Raw genomic sequence first — 16,579 nt, forward strand, 5'->3', positions numbered from 1 at the left:
TTAGCGGGGAGCGCTAGTGCTAATCGAAGTACAGCTAATCGAACTCAGCTGCAGTTTGAGGGAAAAAAAAAACAAAAAACAAACAAAACAACAGCAACAAAAGCCAGAGGTCCTTCTGCTTGTGAACGTCACAGAGACGGATCTTTTTTAGTGCCAGAGATGGATGTGATTCTGAAATAGAGGGTTTGCTATAAAGAAGAGAAAGCGGGTGAGTGACATATAGACAGGTGGAGGTGGAAAAGCAATCGCGGAGCTCTCGTTTGCTGCACTGCAGTATCTCTCACCGTCTCTGATTACCGTGTGCACTGGGCCAAACCTAGCATACTACACATCCCTTTCTCTCTCTCTAAGCTGAGCTGAGGTAAGGCTTCCGCCGCTAACTGGCACGGCTAACTCCCCTCCCTGTCTTCCAGCAGCAGATGAATGAGTTCGCTCATCTCCTGGCTAGCACTCACACTCTGATTATAATGCGTACGCTGGCACCGTTTAGGCATGGAATGTTTTCTACGCGCACCCCCGAAGTGTGCACCTGGTAAAAACCCCTCTTAGCAGCTCCCCACTGCGTCCTGTGCATCCAGACGACGCAACTGGTTGTGTTTCAAAACCCCACCGAACGATGTGATCGTCACGTGTACGATCCAACAGCAGATTGCTAATCACTCGGTAAACGGAGCTCCGCGTTCCCCTCGGCATATTGGACACGGGTCGCTCTGATTAAAAAAACATATGAATATAACAATTGTTTAGTATTATTATTCTAATCAAGGCACTGATCATTTTTTTTAGTGTTTAGTTTTACATGGTATTGGTTGGCTATAGGAAGGAACACTGTTATTAGCATAGTAATAAAATAACCCTTAATGTTTCAGCTAGCTAATATTAGCCTTAGCAACAGGGCTTACATTTTAAAAGAGCCTCATAAGGAGAAAACACACATTGTTGGTTCAGTATTATACAATAAGGATAAATGCTTAGCTAGGTTCAACAATTAAAGGTCTAAGGCCAGACCTGTTTTTTTTTTTTGTTTGTTTTTTTTTTAACCAAGCTAAGTTAACCATGTGAACGTTTTCTCTCCGAGCAGCGCCGGCGTGGGTCGAACAGGCTGCTTCATCGTGATCGACGCCATGTTGGAGCGGATCAAGCACGAGAAGACGGTGGACATTTACGGCCACGTGACGCTGATGCGCGCACAGAGAAACTACATGGTGCAGACAGAGGACCAGTACGTGTTCATCCACGATGCTCTGCTGGAGGCCGTGACCTGCGGCAACACGGAGGTCCCTGCTCGCAACCTTTACGCCTACATCCAGAAACTCACTCACATCGAGACGGGAGAGAACGTCACGGGCATGGAGCTGGAGTTTAAGGTACACCAGTGACTAGCATGCTAACTTCCCCCAAAAAATAGTGAAAATAGATTTAATAGTTTATAGATTTTTCTAAATACATGTTTGGATGTAATTATTCTGAATGGAAATGTTTAAAGCAAGAACGCAGATGTAATCACGAGCTAAGTTTCTTTAGTTAGTGACTACCGTAGTCAGTTTAAAGAGGACAAAAGAAGATTCCTGAGCTAGACGAAATGTACACTTTAATAATTCTGTAGTTAGTTTAAAGTAAACAGCCTGAACGTGTGATCATGTTTGTTCAAAGATGAAAACCTACACGCTCGGTACCCGTCACACGTTAAGAGAATTTTCTTGCGGAAACAAAAACTCCTCTGGTCCCAGAAAGCCCTGTTTTGCCTCGTGTCATTTGACTCAGCGACATTTTACAGTGACTGCACTGCAGTTCCTCAAACAACAGGAGCGATAAGAAAAATGGATTTGCTGAGAGTCGGAAGGTGATGGAGTTTCCCAGGCTGAGCAAATCGCCCCGGACCTGCAGCGCGAGGCGTTTTCTAGATCTCTCCTGCAGTGATTTTACCCCCTCACAGAGCCACGCTGGGTTCATTTCCACTTCACTTTACTGCTGCTGCTCAGACTGTGTGGGGCCTGTGGTTTCCTCCGTGCCACTTAGCCACCACTTTAATGCAGCTACAACCCCAGGACCTAGAGACCCTCTCACGCAAGCCTGGGCTAGAACTCTTTCTATAGCTTTGGTAGTTTCATTTCTGTCTGCCTTTCTTTTTACATCTCGTCTCGATACTCGTCATCGTTTCTATCTTTTTCACATTCTTACTTTGTTTTAAATCGAGGCCTGTCCTTCTTTAAGCCCTGACATTAAATACCAGCACCAACTTGCAACATCAAAACAAAAGCGTATGAAGAAATAGAAATACTCCAGTGCTGCACGTTACACAACGAAATTCAGCCAACATTGCAGCTCACTGCTTTATTTAGCCGCTTCTAACCTGATCCAGGCAGCATCGGGGTGAAGTGCGTCCACTCTGTGATTAGCTCGTTGCCCTTGCTCTCATTTCACTGATAAGATATGCTTTGTTTCTGTCCACTGGGACTCATTTCTTTGTATTATTCACTTTACAGAGATGATCATAAATGGAGCAGCTGCAGTCCGGCAGTGCGTGCGTGCGTGTGTGTGTGTGTGTGTGTGTGTGTGTGTGTGTGTGTGTGTGTGTGTGTGTGTGTGTGTGTGTGTGTGTGTGTGTGTGTGTGTGTGTGTGTGTGAGTGTGTGCATAGTATGAGTGTTTGTGTGTACAAGCTTTCTGTTATTATTAGGTATTTTCTTATTATTGGGTATTTTCTTTTATGATAGAAAGATGGATGAGAAGAAAAGAGAATTCTGGAGAGAGAGAGAGAGAGAGAGAGAGAGAGAGAGAGAGAGAGAGAGAGAGAGAGAGAGAGAGAGAGAATTTCTGACTGGGAAAGTGATGTTTGAAGAAAATGAGAAACCAATACTAGGATGGATGGATCAAATTTAAATTTGAAGATGGATGGATGGATGGATGGATGGATGGGTGGATGCGTGGAAGGGTGGGTGGAAGGAAGGATGGATGGATGGATGGATGGGTGGATGGATGGATAGATTGGTGGATGCATGGAAGGGTGTGTGGATGGATGGTTTGGTGGATGGATGGATGAATGGATGTTTGGATGGAGGGATGGATGGAGGGATGAATGAAGAGTTGGATGGATGGATGGATGGATGGATGGATGGATGTGTGGAAGGGTGTGTGGATGGATAGGTGGATGGATGGATTGGTGGAAGGATGGATGGATGGATGGATGGATGGATGAAGAGTTGGATGGATGGATGGATGGATGGATGGATAAATAAGCAGGTAATGGACTCAACAGATGATTGGTTGAACAGCAGAAAAATGGATGTATTAGTAGGCCAATAGATCAAAGGATGGTCGAATGGATGAACCGATGAATGGATGTTTCCACAAACACACACGTTCATGAACAAATGGATGGATAAACGGATGTAGCTTCTTAATATAAGTGTGTTTGTACAGATCAGTACATGCCTAGACAGATGTATGAATGATGAATAGATGGGCTCGTGAGTGCATGATAAAGAATGGTGGATGAATAAATGTCAGGCTGCATGAATATATAGATTGATAAAGAGATGGATGGATAAATCATTGGTGCAGCAAATAGATGTGTGAGTGGATCGATTCATTAATTGATGGGTGGAATTTGTAAATCGTAGCTTGGGTAGATGGAGGGATAAAAAAATGAACGGATTGATAGATGTTATTCATGTTCCACAGCAGTAAATATACAAATGGCTGCCTGATTGTGTAGGAAATTAGGTTGAAATGGCTCCTAACCTCTCTGGTGCTTTCTCTGTAGCGTTTGGCCAACACAAAGGCTCACACGTCACGCTTCATCAGTGCCAACCTGCCCTGCAACAAGTTCAAGAATCGACTGGTCAACATCATGCCATACGAGTCAACACGAGTATGTCTGCAGCCCATCAGAGGCGTGGAGGGATCCGATTACATCAACGCCAGCTTCATCGATGGATACCGGTGAGTGCAGCAGAGTAGACGGGGTAGACGGTTCTCCCTCCATCTGAAGCTCTTCATGAGCTCTATTGAATGGTGGTAGGGCTGGGCGATAAAACGATAACGATATGTATCGCGATAGAGACGTGATCGATATCAATAAAAAATGTGTCCGATAAAACGTTCGATATTTTTTATTCTTCGAGGTTGTGAAGCAAGTTTAGTTGCATTAACAAAGGCACGCACTCTCTGGTAACCTAGCAACGTAGGGAGTGACACGCTAACAGCCAATCGCTTATGTTTGGTTGTGCCATATCGTTGTCTCGTGCTGGTCCGCTGGATTCCTCTTCAGTAACCCGCGACTGATAAGCAGAAAATGAGCCGTAGCGAGCGAGGAAATTGTAAATAAAAGAGGCTTTCATTTCGCACCTTAAACGTTAAGAGATAATCGTTTAGTGTTCATTGTGACTTTAGACTTATGTTTACATTTGAATTATTTGAGGTTTCCTGGTTGTTGACATTTCTCTCTTAATAACTGGGGGGGGGGGGGGGGGTTATGATCAGAGGAAGGTTACGTTAAAAATAAAAATGTTTAAATGTAATATATTTTTTTTTCCTGGTCCTTATTTTAAATGGGTCATAAAAAATATCAATAATTATCGATATCGACCGATACGAAACACTGATATCGTGATACGGTTTTCAGCCATATCGCCCAGCCCTAAATGGTGGAATCATTTACAACTTCATTGTTCAATAACATGTATAGCTGGAATCCTGTATAACCTCAAATGTTAAAAAAAAAAAAAAAAAAGACAAAGGAACAACTCAGTTTTAAAATAAACTGAGGACTAAAGTACGTCAAAAACCATCTGACTTCGACTTATATATCTGACCTGCTGTAAGAACCTTTGTTGTTCTGGCAGAAACATCCTGTTATGTGTAATGGCTATAATTCCCTCTCATTGTTGTTGTTGTTGTTGTTGTTGTTTTTCACCATCCAGGCAGCAGAAGGCTTACATCGCCACACAGGGCCCTTTGGCTGAGACCACAGAAGATTTCTGGAGGATGCTGTGGGAGCACAACTCCACCATTGTGGTGATGCTTACTAAACTCAGAGAGATGGGCAGGGTAAGAGACATGGAAAGAGCGAAAGAGTGTGAGAAAGAGGCGTCTGACATCTGCTCGGTTATTCAGATAGAAAATTCCGCCCACCTGGAAAAAACAGAGTGCAGGGCAAATTACAGCATGCTTTAATAAATAGATGGAGAGTGGAACGAAAATCCCACACACTCACTTTTTTATGCCCTGCTGTTCCATTTTTTACACTGTGAGGCAAGTCTATAACCGATAACTTGTAATAAGTGAGAAATTGCAAGCCTCCACACTCACACTTTATGACCGTAATCAACAACTTGTAATATGCTTGTAATATTTTTTTCTTTTTACTGGTTAGAGATTATTCGCGTACTGTACTTTTAAGACGCTGTATATTCTATCGGGAAGTCGTGGCCTAATGGTTAGAGAGTCTGACTCCGATAAGGTTGTCGGTTCGAGTCTCTGGCCGGCCACGACTGATGTGCCCTTGAGCAAGGCACCGAACCCACCAACTGCTCCCCGGGCACCGCAGCATAAATGGCTGCCCACTGCTCCGGGTGTGTGTTCACCGTTTGTGTGTGTGTGTGTGTGTGTGTGTGTGTGTGTGTGTGTGTGTGTGTGTGTGTGTGTGTGTGTGTGTGTGTTTTCACTGCTGTGTGTGTGCACTTTGGATGGTTTAAATGCAGAGAACGAATTATGAGTATGGGTATTCACTTTTTTTGATTTGGGGATGCCTAGTGGTTAAGGTGATGGACTACCGATCGGAAGGTTGTGAGTTCGGATCCCATGTCCACCAGGCTGCCACTGCTGGGCCCCTGAACAAGGCCCTTAACCTTAATTGGTCAGTTGTATATAAAAAAAAAAGAGATAAAAATGTAAGATGCTCTGGATAAGGGCATCTGCCAAATGCTGTACATTTGTTTAATTAGATTTAGAAATAATGTATTAGGTGAATCGTGACGTGTTTCTGTTTCAAATATTTGAGTCATTCACATGAACAACAGTGGTCGTATGAGTGGTATGTGTGAAAAGGTTTGTTAATTAAAGTCATAAATTCTGTGTGTGTTTTAGGAAAAATGCCATCAGTACTGGCCAGCAGAGCGCTCTGCCCGGTATCAGTACTTCGTAGTGGACCCCATGGCCGAGTACAACATGCCTCAGTACATCCTACGAGAGTTTAAAGTCACCGACGCCAGGGTAAGATTTTATAGGCTGTATATGTCATCCCTGAGACCTGTTGAGTTTTATAACCTCGTTTTTGTAGAGTAACTGGAACAGGTTTGATAGTTTGAGAATTAAAATCCCGATGATGTCACGCCTATGAGTCCTTCGTGACTCAGAGATCATCGCCGGTCTGGGCCTCTGGGTAAAAAAAGCATATCATCCTACCTAGAGAATAGAGTTTCCTTCTCAACTTTCGATCATAGTGAGCGATACTCAGCCACAAGAGCTCACATAAACCCTCTTTGGCAGCTAGCGCTCAACTCCAAGTTTCTGCTGATGTTGGACCAAAAGACTTGTTGGCTTCCATCCATTTCTGGGATTGGAGGACAGTTAAACAAAGGGAGATGTAGATATCGGGCTGTGTATTGGCAAATTGGAAGAACATTAGGTAAAATGTGCAGAAAAACAAAGACTGTCCCGAACGCATTTGGGATAAAGGTTGAAGAGGGGATTTAACGAAGGAGTCGAGCCGAGGTCGCGGTAAGCGCAAGAAAAAAGCAGCAAATTTAGATCGGATTGATTTAATAATATGAATGAAAGGAAAGGGGAAAGTCATCGAACAATAACGTGTCCGAACGAGCAGTCTACAAATTTCTGTGTTTTCTCGATCAGTATCGATTTAGTGCTGACGATGAAGAGTCCAAGGATACGGCGTCGTGTTCTGAATGTCCTTCAAATGAAGCAATTCCCAGTTGATAAAAAAATGTCCTTTATTTGTAGTGTTACACTGTCAGGTCAGATTTTCCTGTGATTTCCATGTGTACCGATTTGAGAAGAGGTGAACTTTTCTGTCAAGTCGGTATGGAGCGCACCGGAGTGAATAATTACAGACGTCGTAACACGTCAGTCCCAAAACAGAGGCAGTGACTTCTAATTCCGTCTAAGGCTCCCTCGCTACTCGGTTTAGAGTTCAGCCCTATGGCAGGACTCAAAATGGTGTAGCTTTCCATATTTAGGCTTTAGCGTATCTCTGAAGCAACTCACACCTCCAGAGCTTTGCTGAATAACACGGCACATCAAAGGAGTCAGTCTTTTTTTACGCCGCCGTATGTTAATACGATCAGGTGAACAGTGCCGGATATCTTTTGTTGGCTTCAAGTCTCTCAGGGATTTGAACTCCTCCGCATTTGCGTAACTCTCTGATATGTTTTGAAGAGTAGTACAAGCATCAGGGTGCCGTTACTGAGAAGAGCGAGATATCCCTGTGTGTCTGAGTTAAGACTGTCAGAGAAAACGATCCGACGTGATCTGAGCCGTGATGAAAAACTGAACTGGGGACAGAATCGTATTTGGAGTGTATGTGATTAGTCTGTAGCTATCGGAATGAGATATATAGTATAGATCCGTCGAGGTGCTCGATATCAAGAACCTTAAGGTATATCCGATAATAGTGTGAGGCATCGAAATACAACGTTGCTTTTAAATTCTCAGACTTTCATTACATTACATTACATTACATTACGGTGAATGTTAAAAAGAGTAGCTGAGACGTGTGTAGTGATGAGGTCACGTCTACTCCGAGTTCTAATCTATGGACGACCAGAATGTGCTCAGCGAAATCAAACCAAACGCGTTTCAGGTCTGATCCAGCCGAGCAGAAAGCATGTGCACTGCAGAAATTCTGGTGTGCAGAGTGTATGTGTATAACAAGAGTGTTTATCAGATCAAGGGGTTTTACACATGTGCCAAATTGTGTGCATCAATCAGTGCCTTAAGGGGCAGTGGTGGCTCAAGTGGTTTAGGCTTCGGGTCGTTGATTGGAGGATCAGTGTCTAAGCCCCAGTACTGCCAAGCTGCCAGTGTTTGACCCTTGAGCAAGGCCCTTAAACCTCTCTGCTCCAGGGGTGCCGTATCATGGCAGACCCTGTGCTCTGTGCTCTGATAAAATTATACTCTATAAGTGCTTTAGGTAAAAAGTGTCGATACGTGTGTCACGTTGCAGGACGGTCAGTCCCGGACGGTGCGACAGTTCCAGTTCACGGACTGGCCCGAGCAGGGCGTGCCCAAATCAGGAGAGGGATTTATCGACTTCATCGGCCAAGTGCACAAAACAAAGGAGCAGTTCGGCCAGGATGGACCAATCACAGTGCACTGCAGGTACGCCGCAGCCACGTGTTTGTTAAAAATCTATTCAAAATTTAAAGTGTTCTCGAAGCAGAAGAATTTGACCAAAGAACGTCTCTCTTATTAGCGCGGGTGTCGGGAGGACAGGAGTCTTCATCACTCTCAGTATTGTTCTGGAGAGGATGAGGTATGAAGGAGTAGTGGACATCTTTCAGACGGTCAAGATGCTGAGGACACAGAGACCAGCCATGGTACAGACAGAGGTACGGAAACACACACACACACACATACACACGAACACATAAAGATAGCTGCGTGTGTAATGATGTAATCATTCGATCATTACTGTAAGAAAAACGTTCCGTCTTTGCTTATTGACCGGAATAAATAGAGACGGTATCACAGGCCCACCAGCAATGCGCTAGGAGTTGCACCTGAATGATATATGTGGTGGTGCAACACTGATAAAGTGAGTGAGAACAGGAAATTCTGATATATTACCATTCACTGGACTTGTCTTGGCTTCAGGTAACATATTTTTGAATAATAAGCTTCAAGCCAGTAAATGTTTGCATTTGCGTTTGATAAATCATGTAATAAAACAGATTTTTGGTTTGGAGCTGACTGTAGATTAATGGAGCATGTCGTTTATTTATTTATTTATTTATTTATTTATTTATTTGTTTATTTGTTTGTTTGTTTGTTTGTTTGTTTATTTGCGCGTATCAATATTTCGCTGCTCCGCTCTTGATGTTCATTTATATCAATTTCAGCAAATCCCCGAGGTTAGTCATGCAAATTAATTCAGATAAGCAACTTCACTGCTGGAAAAAAAAAATCGCCTCCCAACAGTGGAGAGGAAAATAGTTTGGTGAGATCAATGAGGACAGAGTGAAAGCCGCGATACTTCACAGTCCGCTGAGCAAAATACTGCCTTTCTTTTCTTTTTTTTTTCTTCTGTCCGTGCATGCGGCAGACAAAGCTGAGCTCTTGACCCTCATGTACTTTTCAGAGAGCTGAAATGATGGCTTTCTGTAGATATGAGAGCCCCAGAGCAAAAACCGTGCCTGAGCAGAATGCATACAAACAGGGGCTGTGTTTCAATACCGCTTCAGTGCACTCTTGAGGGGAAGAGGAACATTGTGACACTGTACATTGTGGGATACATGCAATAATTACACACCTACACTTTTATTTATTTATTATTTTAAGGGGTCCAAACACCAAAAGTCATCAGAACCATGACATCGGCGCTTATGATGTCGTCGTTAGCAGCCGTTATAAATGAATAACAAGAAAAATTCAACCTGTCACATGATGGAAAAGCATCAGTTTGTTTTTATTATTATTTATTATTCTCATTCGGATTATCTGTCGCATTAATCGACACCTTTTGGCCAATCGGAATTCAGGAGTGTCGTGGTTTAAGCCAACGAAAAATGATTTACAACGATGTTTGATAATGTGAAGGTTTGTCGATAGAAATGTCGTGTTACATTAAGCAGGTTTCGCAGATGTCAATTATCGAAAGATTAAACGAGAAATTAGAAATAAGAGAATTAGAGTTCTTCCTTTACTCTATTTCTCCTATTCTTTTTATTGGACAAACCCTAATGGATGCAGAAGCTCACCTTTGACTACAGACTATAAACTAGCTAAACTAAACTAACTAGCTGGGCAGTGGTGGCTTAACTGTTTACGGCTCTGGGCCTTTGATCGGAGGATCAGGGGTTCAAGGCCCCGCACAGCAAAGCTGCCTCTGTTGGGCCCTTGAGCAAGGCCCTCAACCTTCTCTGCTCCAGGGGTGCTGTATCATAGCTGCCCCTGCACCCTGACCTCAACCTCCTCAGTTGGGGTATGTGAAGAAAAGTATTCCACCATGCTGTAATGTATATGTGGTGATAATAAAGGCTTTTATGCCCGTTCTATTCTATGCTCTAAACTTTGGCATAGATCTTGCTCAGTGCTGTGTTTAGCCCTCCGAGTGGCAGGTTAATATAATAAATAAACAAAATGAGATCGTTCTAATAATGTGTTAGTTTGGTCTGGGTTAATTTTCATTTATATGGAAGCAGCAAAGTGCAGTGCCCCCGAAATTGACTCATCATATGCCCCCCCCTCAAATAACTCATCATATGCCCCTGAACACATTTCACCTAACCATATAGTAGATGCTCTTTTAACTACTATTCTGAGAGATCTTATCTTTACAATGCTAACACTTACCCAGAAATACATACAACGTTATCTTCAGAAATACGAATCAGAAATCAGAAAATTCATATTCAATGATTACACAAAACGTAGCTAAACATAATCATATATAAATTACTTAACAATCATCCCAAAACAGCATGCAAACCTTGCGTAGACCTTCCTCATTCATTATTCAAACACAACAGCCAATGGCAAGTCTCCTGTCTCCCAATATTTATATTTTTGTGTTAGAAGTGCCGGTAGTTCTATTTATTAAAATTACAATATGCAGTTTGTGTGTACCATAAGTAGAGCTATAAATAATATATATCATATAGTTAAGTATACAGTATCGTTTAGAACGTTATTAACGGAATTCAATCCTTTGCGCAGCAGCTACGCATCGTGTGCGATCTCAAGATCAAATTTTGTCGCTTTCGTACAGCACACACCCCCACATCCACCCCCCCCCCACCCCCACCCCCATTCTGTATGTTCTGGCGACGACCCTGCACCGCTCAGTATGTGGTCACGGCTTTGGCCGTACAGAAATCCTTCCATACCTTTCCATCTCGTATCTCAGCTAACATCCCTCCGTAAAGCGGTGGATTCATTCACGCAGCCCAGGAGTCAAACACATTCAACGATTATTCTCTCTGTTTCCTTTCCAGGATCAATACCAGTTCTGCTACCGTGCTGGTTTGGAATATCTGGGAAGCTTCGATCACTATGCAACGTAAGAGCCTGCTTCACCCCCGAGGAGAGCCGAAGGCCGTCCAGAGGTCACTTCTTCTGAGCCATAAAATTCCTGATTGTGAAAAGTACTTCTTAAAACTCCTAGTCCAAGACATGATTCGTTTGTTGGGTGTGGAAAAAAAAAAAAAAAAAAAAAAAAAAGCAAAACAAAAGACAAACATATGAAATACCAGGTGGACCAAGACCCCCCCCCCCCCCATCCTTTCCCCCCTTTCCCTCCAAAGTCCAATAACTTCCCACTCCCGAATTGCAGACGTGGATTCCGAACTGCCGAAGCATCACGCTGCTTCCAAGGATACGTCTCGGATTGACGAAAACAAATAATAAACAAAACAAAAAAAAAAAAACTAAGACAAAACAAAACCAGACAACAACAAGGTACTGCATTAAAACGAACAAGTCGTCGTGGACCGCGTTGTAAAGAGACAAACGATTAACGAGGAGGGACGTCTCATCTCATCGACGGAGAAAAGAATCGATCGGTGAAGAAAAAAAATAAATAACGAAACACAAACGGACGTATGTAATAGTAATAATAAAACCCCTATCTTGTCCCAATGTTTGTCCTTCAGTTAGGGGGAGTGTACAAACACCAGACGAATAAAGAAGTTATTGATTTAGTTTTTTAGTACTTTATTACTCGACTGAGCGGTAATTCATTTTGAAACTATGTGAATTTTTTTCTTTTTCTTTATTTTTTTTTTTTTAAATACAGGTAATCACTCAACGTTAGTCCGACCCGAGTATTATCTCACTCTCTTTCCATTCATGTTATTATTATTTTTTTTTAAACTGTTTTAATGTATACGCGTATACCTGTACATCTTCTGTTTTGTTTTTCCCTCCTTCTCTATATTTTTGTTATTGTTGTTGTTGTTGTTTTTGTCATATATGGCACTTGCTGTGGTCCTGTATTAACTCTGACTGAATGGTAGACTTTGATACAGGCTATTATCTGTCCATGGTCACATACACAACCGTCTATAGTTCGTATTTTTCGGGGACTCCGTGGAATCAAAAGGGGAGGCACAGTATGAAGTTGCTGCTACAGAATATCTTAGTTCTTCCATGTTTAACAGACGAGCCTCCAAAACGAGAGAGAGAGAGAGTAAAATATCTATCGTTATAAATATAGAAATATATATAAACAGAATAAAGACAGCAGCTCATATAGGAATATATAATGTATATATAATAATGAAAGATTTATTAGAGAATTATTAATAATGTACAAAAAGATATCATAAATATATAAGTATGAATATATACGTATAGGAGAGAGATAAAATGCTACATGAAAGTTTCCACAATGAAATTTTGTCCTTTTTTGAAGGGGAAATGAAGAGATCGTTCACTGGAATGCACATCGGTAGATAAAAACGAAATCGTATTTCAATTCAGTGCATCTTTTCTTGTGCAATAAATAGGTGTATTATAGATTCTTATATATAGAGTCAGGTCGGGGGAGGGATCGGGGCTGGGACGGGGACCGGTGTAAGTCGTGATGCCCGGATGCATTTCATGTACACGTCTCTCTCATCGAGGTCAAAGGTCAAAGTGGCGAAGCGGTGCCGCAGTCATCTCATTATATATATAGGGCAAAGACATCATTATTATTTGATTTGATTTGATTTGATTTTTTTCCGTTTTTTGCATTTAGAGTGCCTTATATTTATGCCTGTTCTCTTTTTTATAAATACTATTCATTTAACATGTACTGTTTTGAGTAGTCCAGTATTTATCTATCATATTATCACTCATTTTAATTTCCATTATCTGAGATTATATATGCAAATAATGTCCATCGGTCCTGTTTTATTTTCGGAGGCCTTAATCCGGCTCAGCGAACGAACGAACGAACGAATCAAAAGTGAATCAGTACGTTTGAATCACTACGTGACCGTCGTGTATTCTGCTCCGTACACGCAGCTTAGTCGCAGCAGCAGGAAGTCAGACGTGTGGTTGTTTTGTTTTGTTTTTTTTTAAATGACGAGCTGTTTTTTGTTCTCGCTAGTTCCGTTTGTCCGAAGACGAAACCCTGACAATGAACCGATTCGGGACGGACTCTTGTAGACTCAAACCAAAATGGGAACCTTTCTGTCTTTTTATCACATACAGGACATTATGAAACGAGGGAAAATTTGCTAACTAGAAAAAAAATCAAGAATGAAAGGAAGAAAGAAATTTGTCAGATACTTGTCAGTGGTGAGGGTTGGGGTTAATGCTCCTAAGTTTCATCCGATTTCTTTGCTGTGAGATGAACTGAGCTAGCTTCGTTAATCTCGACAATCTTGTAAATTACTAAGCGATGGACCTGCGACCGTCTTTTTCTCGTCTGACACACGGGACATGATATTCGAGCATTTTATTTTTCTTTATCTTCGGGCTTGTGGATGTGCATTCCAGGTGCTTTCTTTCCCTTGTCTCATTTCAAACCGTATTTTTTTTGTTTGTTTGTTTGCTTGTTTGTTTGTCGTTTAAATCTTTCGCATCGTCGTGACAGCCACCAAGCTACAAAGTGCTATTATTTAGCTTTACATCCATGTCAGCGCCACCTAGTGATCATCGATAAGTATTTTCACTGACGTCTGTGTTCAAAAAGATTTTTTTTCTTTTTTTTTCATCTTCAACCTTATTTCAATATGCATGGGAAGCTTCTCAGATGGCCGACGGAGGCCTGGTAGGAAGAATTGCACTTTCTCTATCTTTGTACTATGCACTGCCCTATTGATTCTATACCCAATAATGTATTACTTGAAAGCATCTGTAAGAAATTCTCCTTCAGCGTTCATGTTGTGTGTATGTAAATAACACAAACTGGTGGGGTTTGGGGGGGGGGGGAATGAGGTGTCAAATTTAAATTGTCTGTGGCAAAAAAAAAGAAAAAAAAAAAGAAACTACAAAACAATGCCATCCTTTCTGGTGCCATGGGATCTTCAGCAGGAGATTTATTTTATTTTTGTTTTTTTTGACCCCCTCATAGGTTTTTTCAAGACCAGTGTCATAAACGAAATCAACATGGTGTTCTCTGCACTCTCTCTCTCTCTCTCTCTCTCTCTCTCTCTCTCTCTCTCTCTCTCTCTCTCTCTCTCTCTCTCTCTGTCTATTTCACGTCTGGATGCATAGATTGAAATTAATGAATTCAACTGTAAAAGAAAAAAAAAGGCTTGTTAAAAGAATCATAAAAAAAATTACCTCTGATTAGTTGTAAGTGTAATTTTTGTTTCTTTTTTATTGTTTCTTTTTTTTTCTCTCTCTCTCTCTCTCTCTCTCTCTATCTCTCTCTCTCCTCTCTCTGAATGAATGGAGTGCTTTTTATTTTCTTACTTAGGTTCTATCGGTGGCAGAAGACATCTGTATGATGAGCAGGTCTTTGCTGACTCAAGGTCCATTTGTTATAAATGAATTCTATTAAAAAATGTAAGTGTTATGAATAAGAGTCTCGCTCTTCTTGTGTAGCTGGGCATCACGGCACGGTCAGAGATCTCGGGTTTTTAGTTGTGTTTTAGTCACCAGACGGTTGTGAGAGATTCTAAGAACACTGAATCTGTTCGGCTTGAAGGGTTTTGTTTGGATTCCGACGCAGGTGTAGGTAAGTGTCTTTGGATGAATTGTAAATAGTTCAACCAAAAAAGTCATTTCAACAAATAAAGCTATATATATATATATATATATATATATATATATATATATATATATATATATATATATATATATATATATATATATGACTGAAAGATTTACAATCTTTTTTTAAAAAAAAGCACTCAGAACAAATTCAGTTAAAGGGCAAGAATGAAGAATATAATATATATATATATATATATATATATATATATATATATATATATATATATATATATACATATATATATAGATATATATATATATATGTATATATATATATATATAACCTGATTTATTTAACGTATTTATGAGTGTTGGTTTTGTGAGCCAGTAGAAAATAGAGGAGTTCCTCACACTGACACTTTGACTCACTTTTCCTTACTGTTTCTTGGTGCACATCTTCACACACAAAATAAATAAATACACACACACAAACACAGACACACACACAGAGACACACACACACACACACACACACATATATACATATATACAGTATATATTGTCAACCCCATCAACTAAATTGTTCACATCTCAGTAGCAATCTGGAAAGAAAAAAATCTAGATTGTATAAATTCTTCTTTGTGACAAAAATAAATCTGTTGCTGTAAAGGAAAAAAAACTGATGCTGAATTTACAATAAATAAATAAATAATGGTGCTCTGTAAGTTTAAGAGGATGGAAATATATAAGAAAAAAAAGTATATATAATTGTTTTCATCAGTAAGGACAATGAAAGGCCATCATTAAAGCCTCAAAAACATCTAAACAAACATTGGATCCTCACGATCAACCTGATAGGACCCATGTGTCTCCTCTTGTTAGAGTAATGTTAACCCTAAATGTCCCTCCTGGCCTGAGCATAAATTTGATGTGGATTAAAATAAATGAAATCATTCCGAATGATGAAATCCACATCCTCTGAGCTGTATTTTTTTTGGCAGACGTTTTCAGCCATGTGAGAAAAAAATCCAAGCCAAAATCTGAGTGATTTATTGTCTGGGTTTTTTTTTTGTTTGTTTGTTCAGTAGCTCTCTAGCATTCACTGGGATGTGAACTTACAGCCTTCTGATTTTCCTCCCAAAAAACGTACTTCGGCAGTCCATTCTCAGTCTCTGAAGTCACTGTGGATGCTGTAAGGTCAGTATATATATATATATATATATATATATATATATATATATATATATATATATATATATATAGTCAACAACAAACACACTTCTCGCACAGTCTCCAGCCTTGGCCAGACTTTACAGCTGTACTGTAGTTCCTTCAGAGGTGAGGAATTGCAGAAGGTTTTACACTTCCTCTACAAATTCAGCAACTGAAATGTCCAAAGTTATCTCAACAGCTGCAGGCAAATTTATCTGTAGCTCATTATACATTTATGTCGACACACTGATTTATTTACTTTTGCTCTGTGTTTGATATACGAGCGTCTCTTACAGAAGCGATGGACCATATTTTCTCAGTTTGGATTGTTGTATGTTGTACACATCCTACACAAAGAGAGAGAGAGAGAGAGAGAGAGAGAGAGAGAGAGAGAGAGAGAGAGAGAGAGAGAGAGAGAGAGAGAGAGAGGTGTGGGCTCAAAGAAAAATGAACGCTAGAGGAAGATGCAGGAAAAGAAAACAAGTGGAGGAGGAACTGAACAACGAAGTGTGAGAGAGAAAGAGTGACTGCAGCATTAG

General features: G+C 40.7%; 1 protein-coding gene across 8 annotated transcripts in view; it reads left to right on the plus strand.

The window, feature by feature from the left end:
* The window catches only part of LOC113653934 (receptor-type tyrosine-protein phosphatase delta-like), a 96,194-nt gene extending 81,735 nt beyond the window's left edge, over positions 1-14,459 (plus strand). For all 8 annotated transcript variants that reach the window (XM_047816421.1, XM_047816417.1, XM_047816414.1 and 5 more), the window contains 7 exons: positions 1,082-1,367; positions 3,766-3,944; positions 4,925-5,051; positions 6,090-6,215; positions 8,185-8,339; positions 8,434-8,569; positions 11,174-14,459. In XM_047816421.1, the coding sequence (XP_047672377.1) occupies positions 1,082-1,367; positions 3,766-3,944; positions 4,925-5,051; positions 6,090-6,215; positions 8,185-8,339; positions 8,434-8,569; positions 11,174-11,242 (1,078 nt within the window). In that variant the 3' untranslated portion in view covers positions 11,243-14,459. The remainder of the gene's footprint in view (positions 1-1,081; positions 1,368-3,765; positions 3,945-4,924; positions 5,052-6,089; positions 6,216-8,184; positions 8,340-8,433; positions 8,570-11,173) is intronic.
* The last annotated feature ends 2,120 nt before the right edge of the window (positions 14,460-16,579 follow it).

Source organism: Tachysurus fulvidraco, chromosome 7 (assembly GCF_022655615.1).
Source record: "Tachysurus fulvidraco isolate hzauxx_2018 chromosome 7, HZAU_PFXX_2.0, whole genome shotgun sequence".
Classification (NCBI taxonomy): domain Eukaryota; kingdom Metazoa; phylum Chordata; class Actinopteri; order Siluriformes; family Bagridae; genus Tachysurus; species Tachysurus fulvidraco.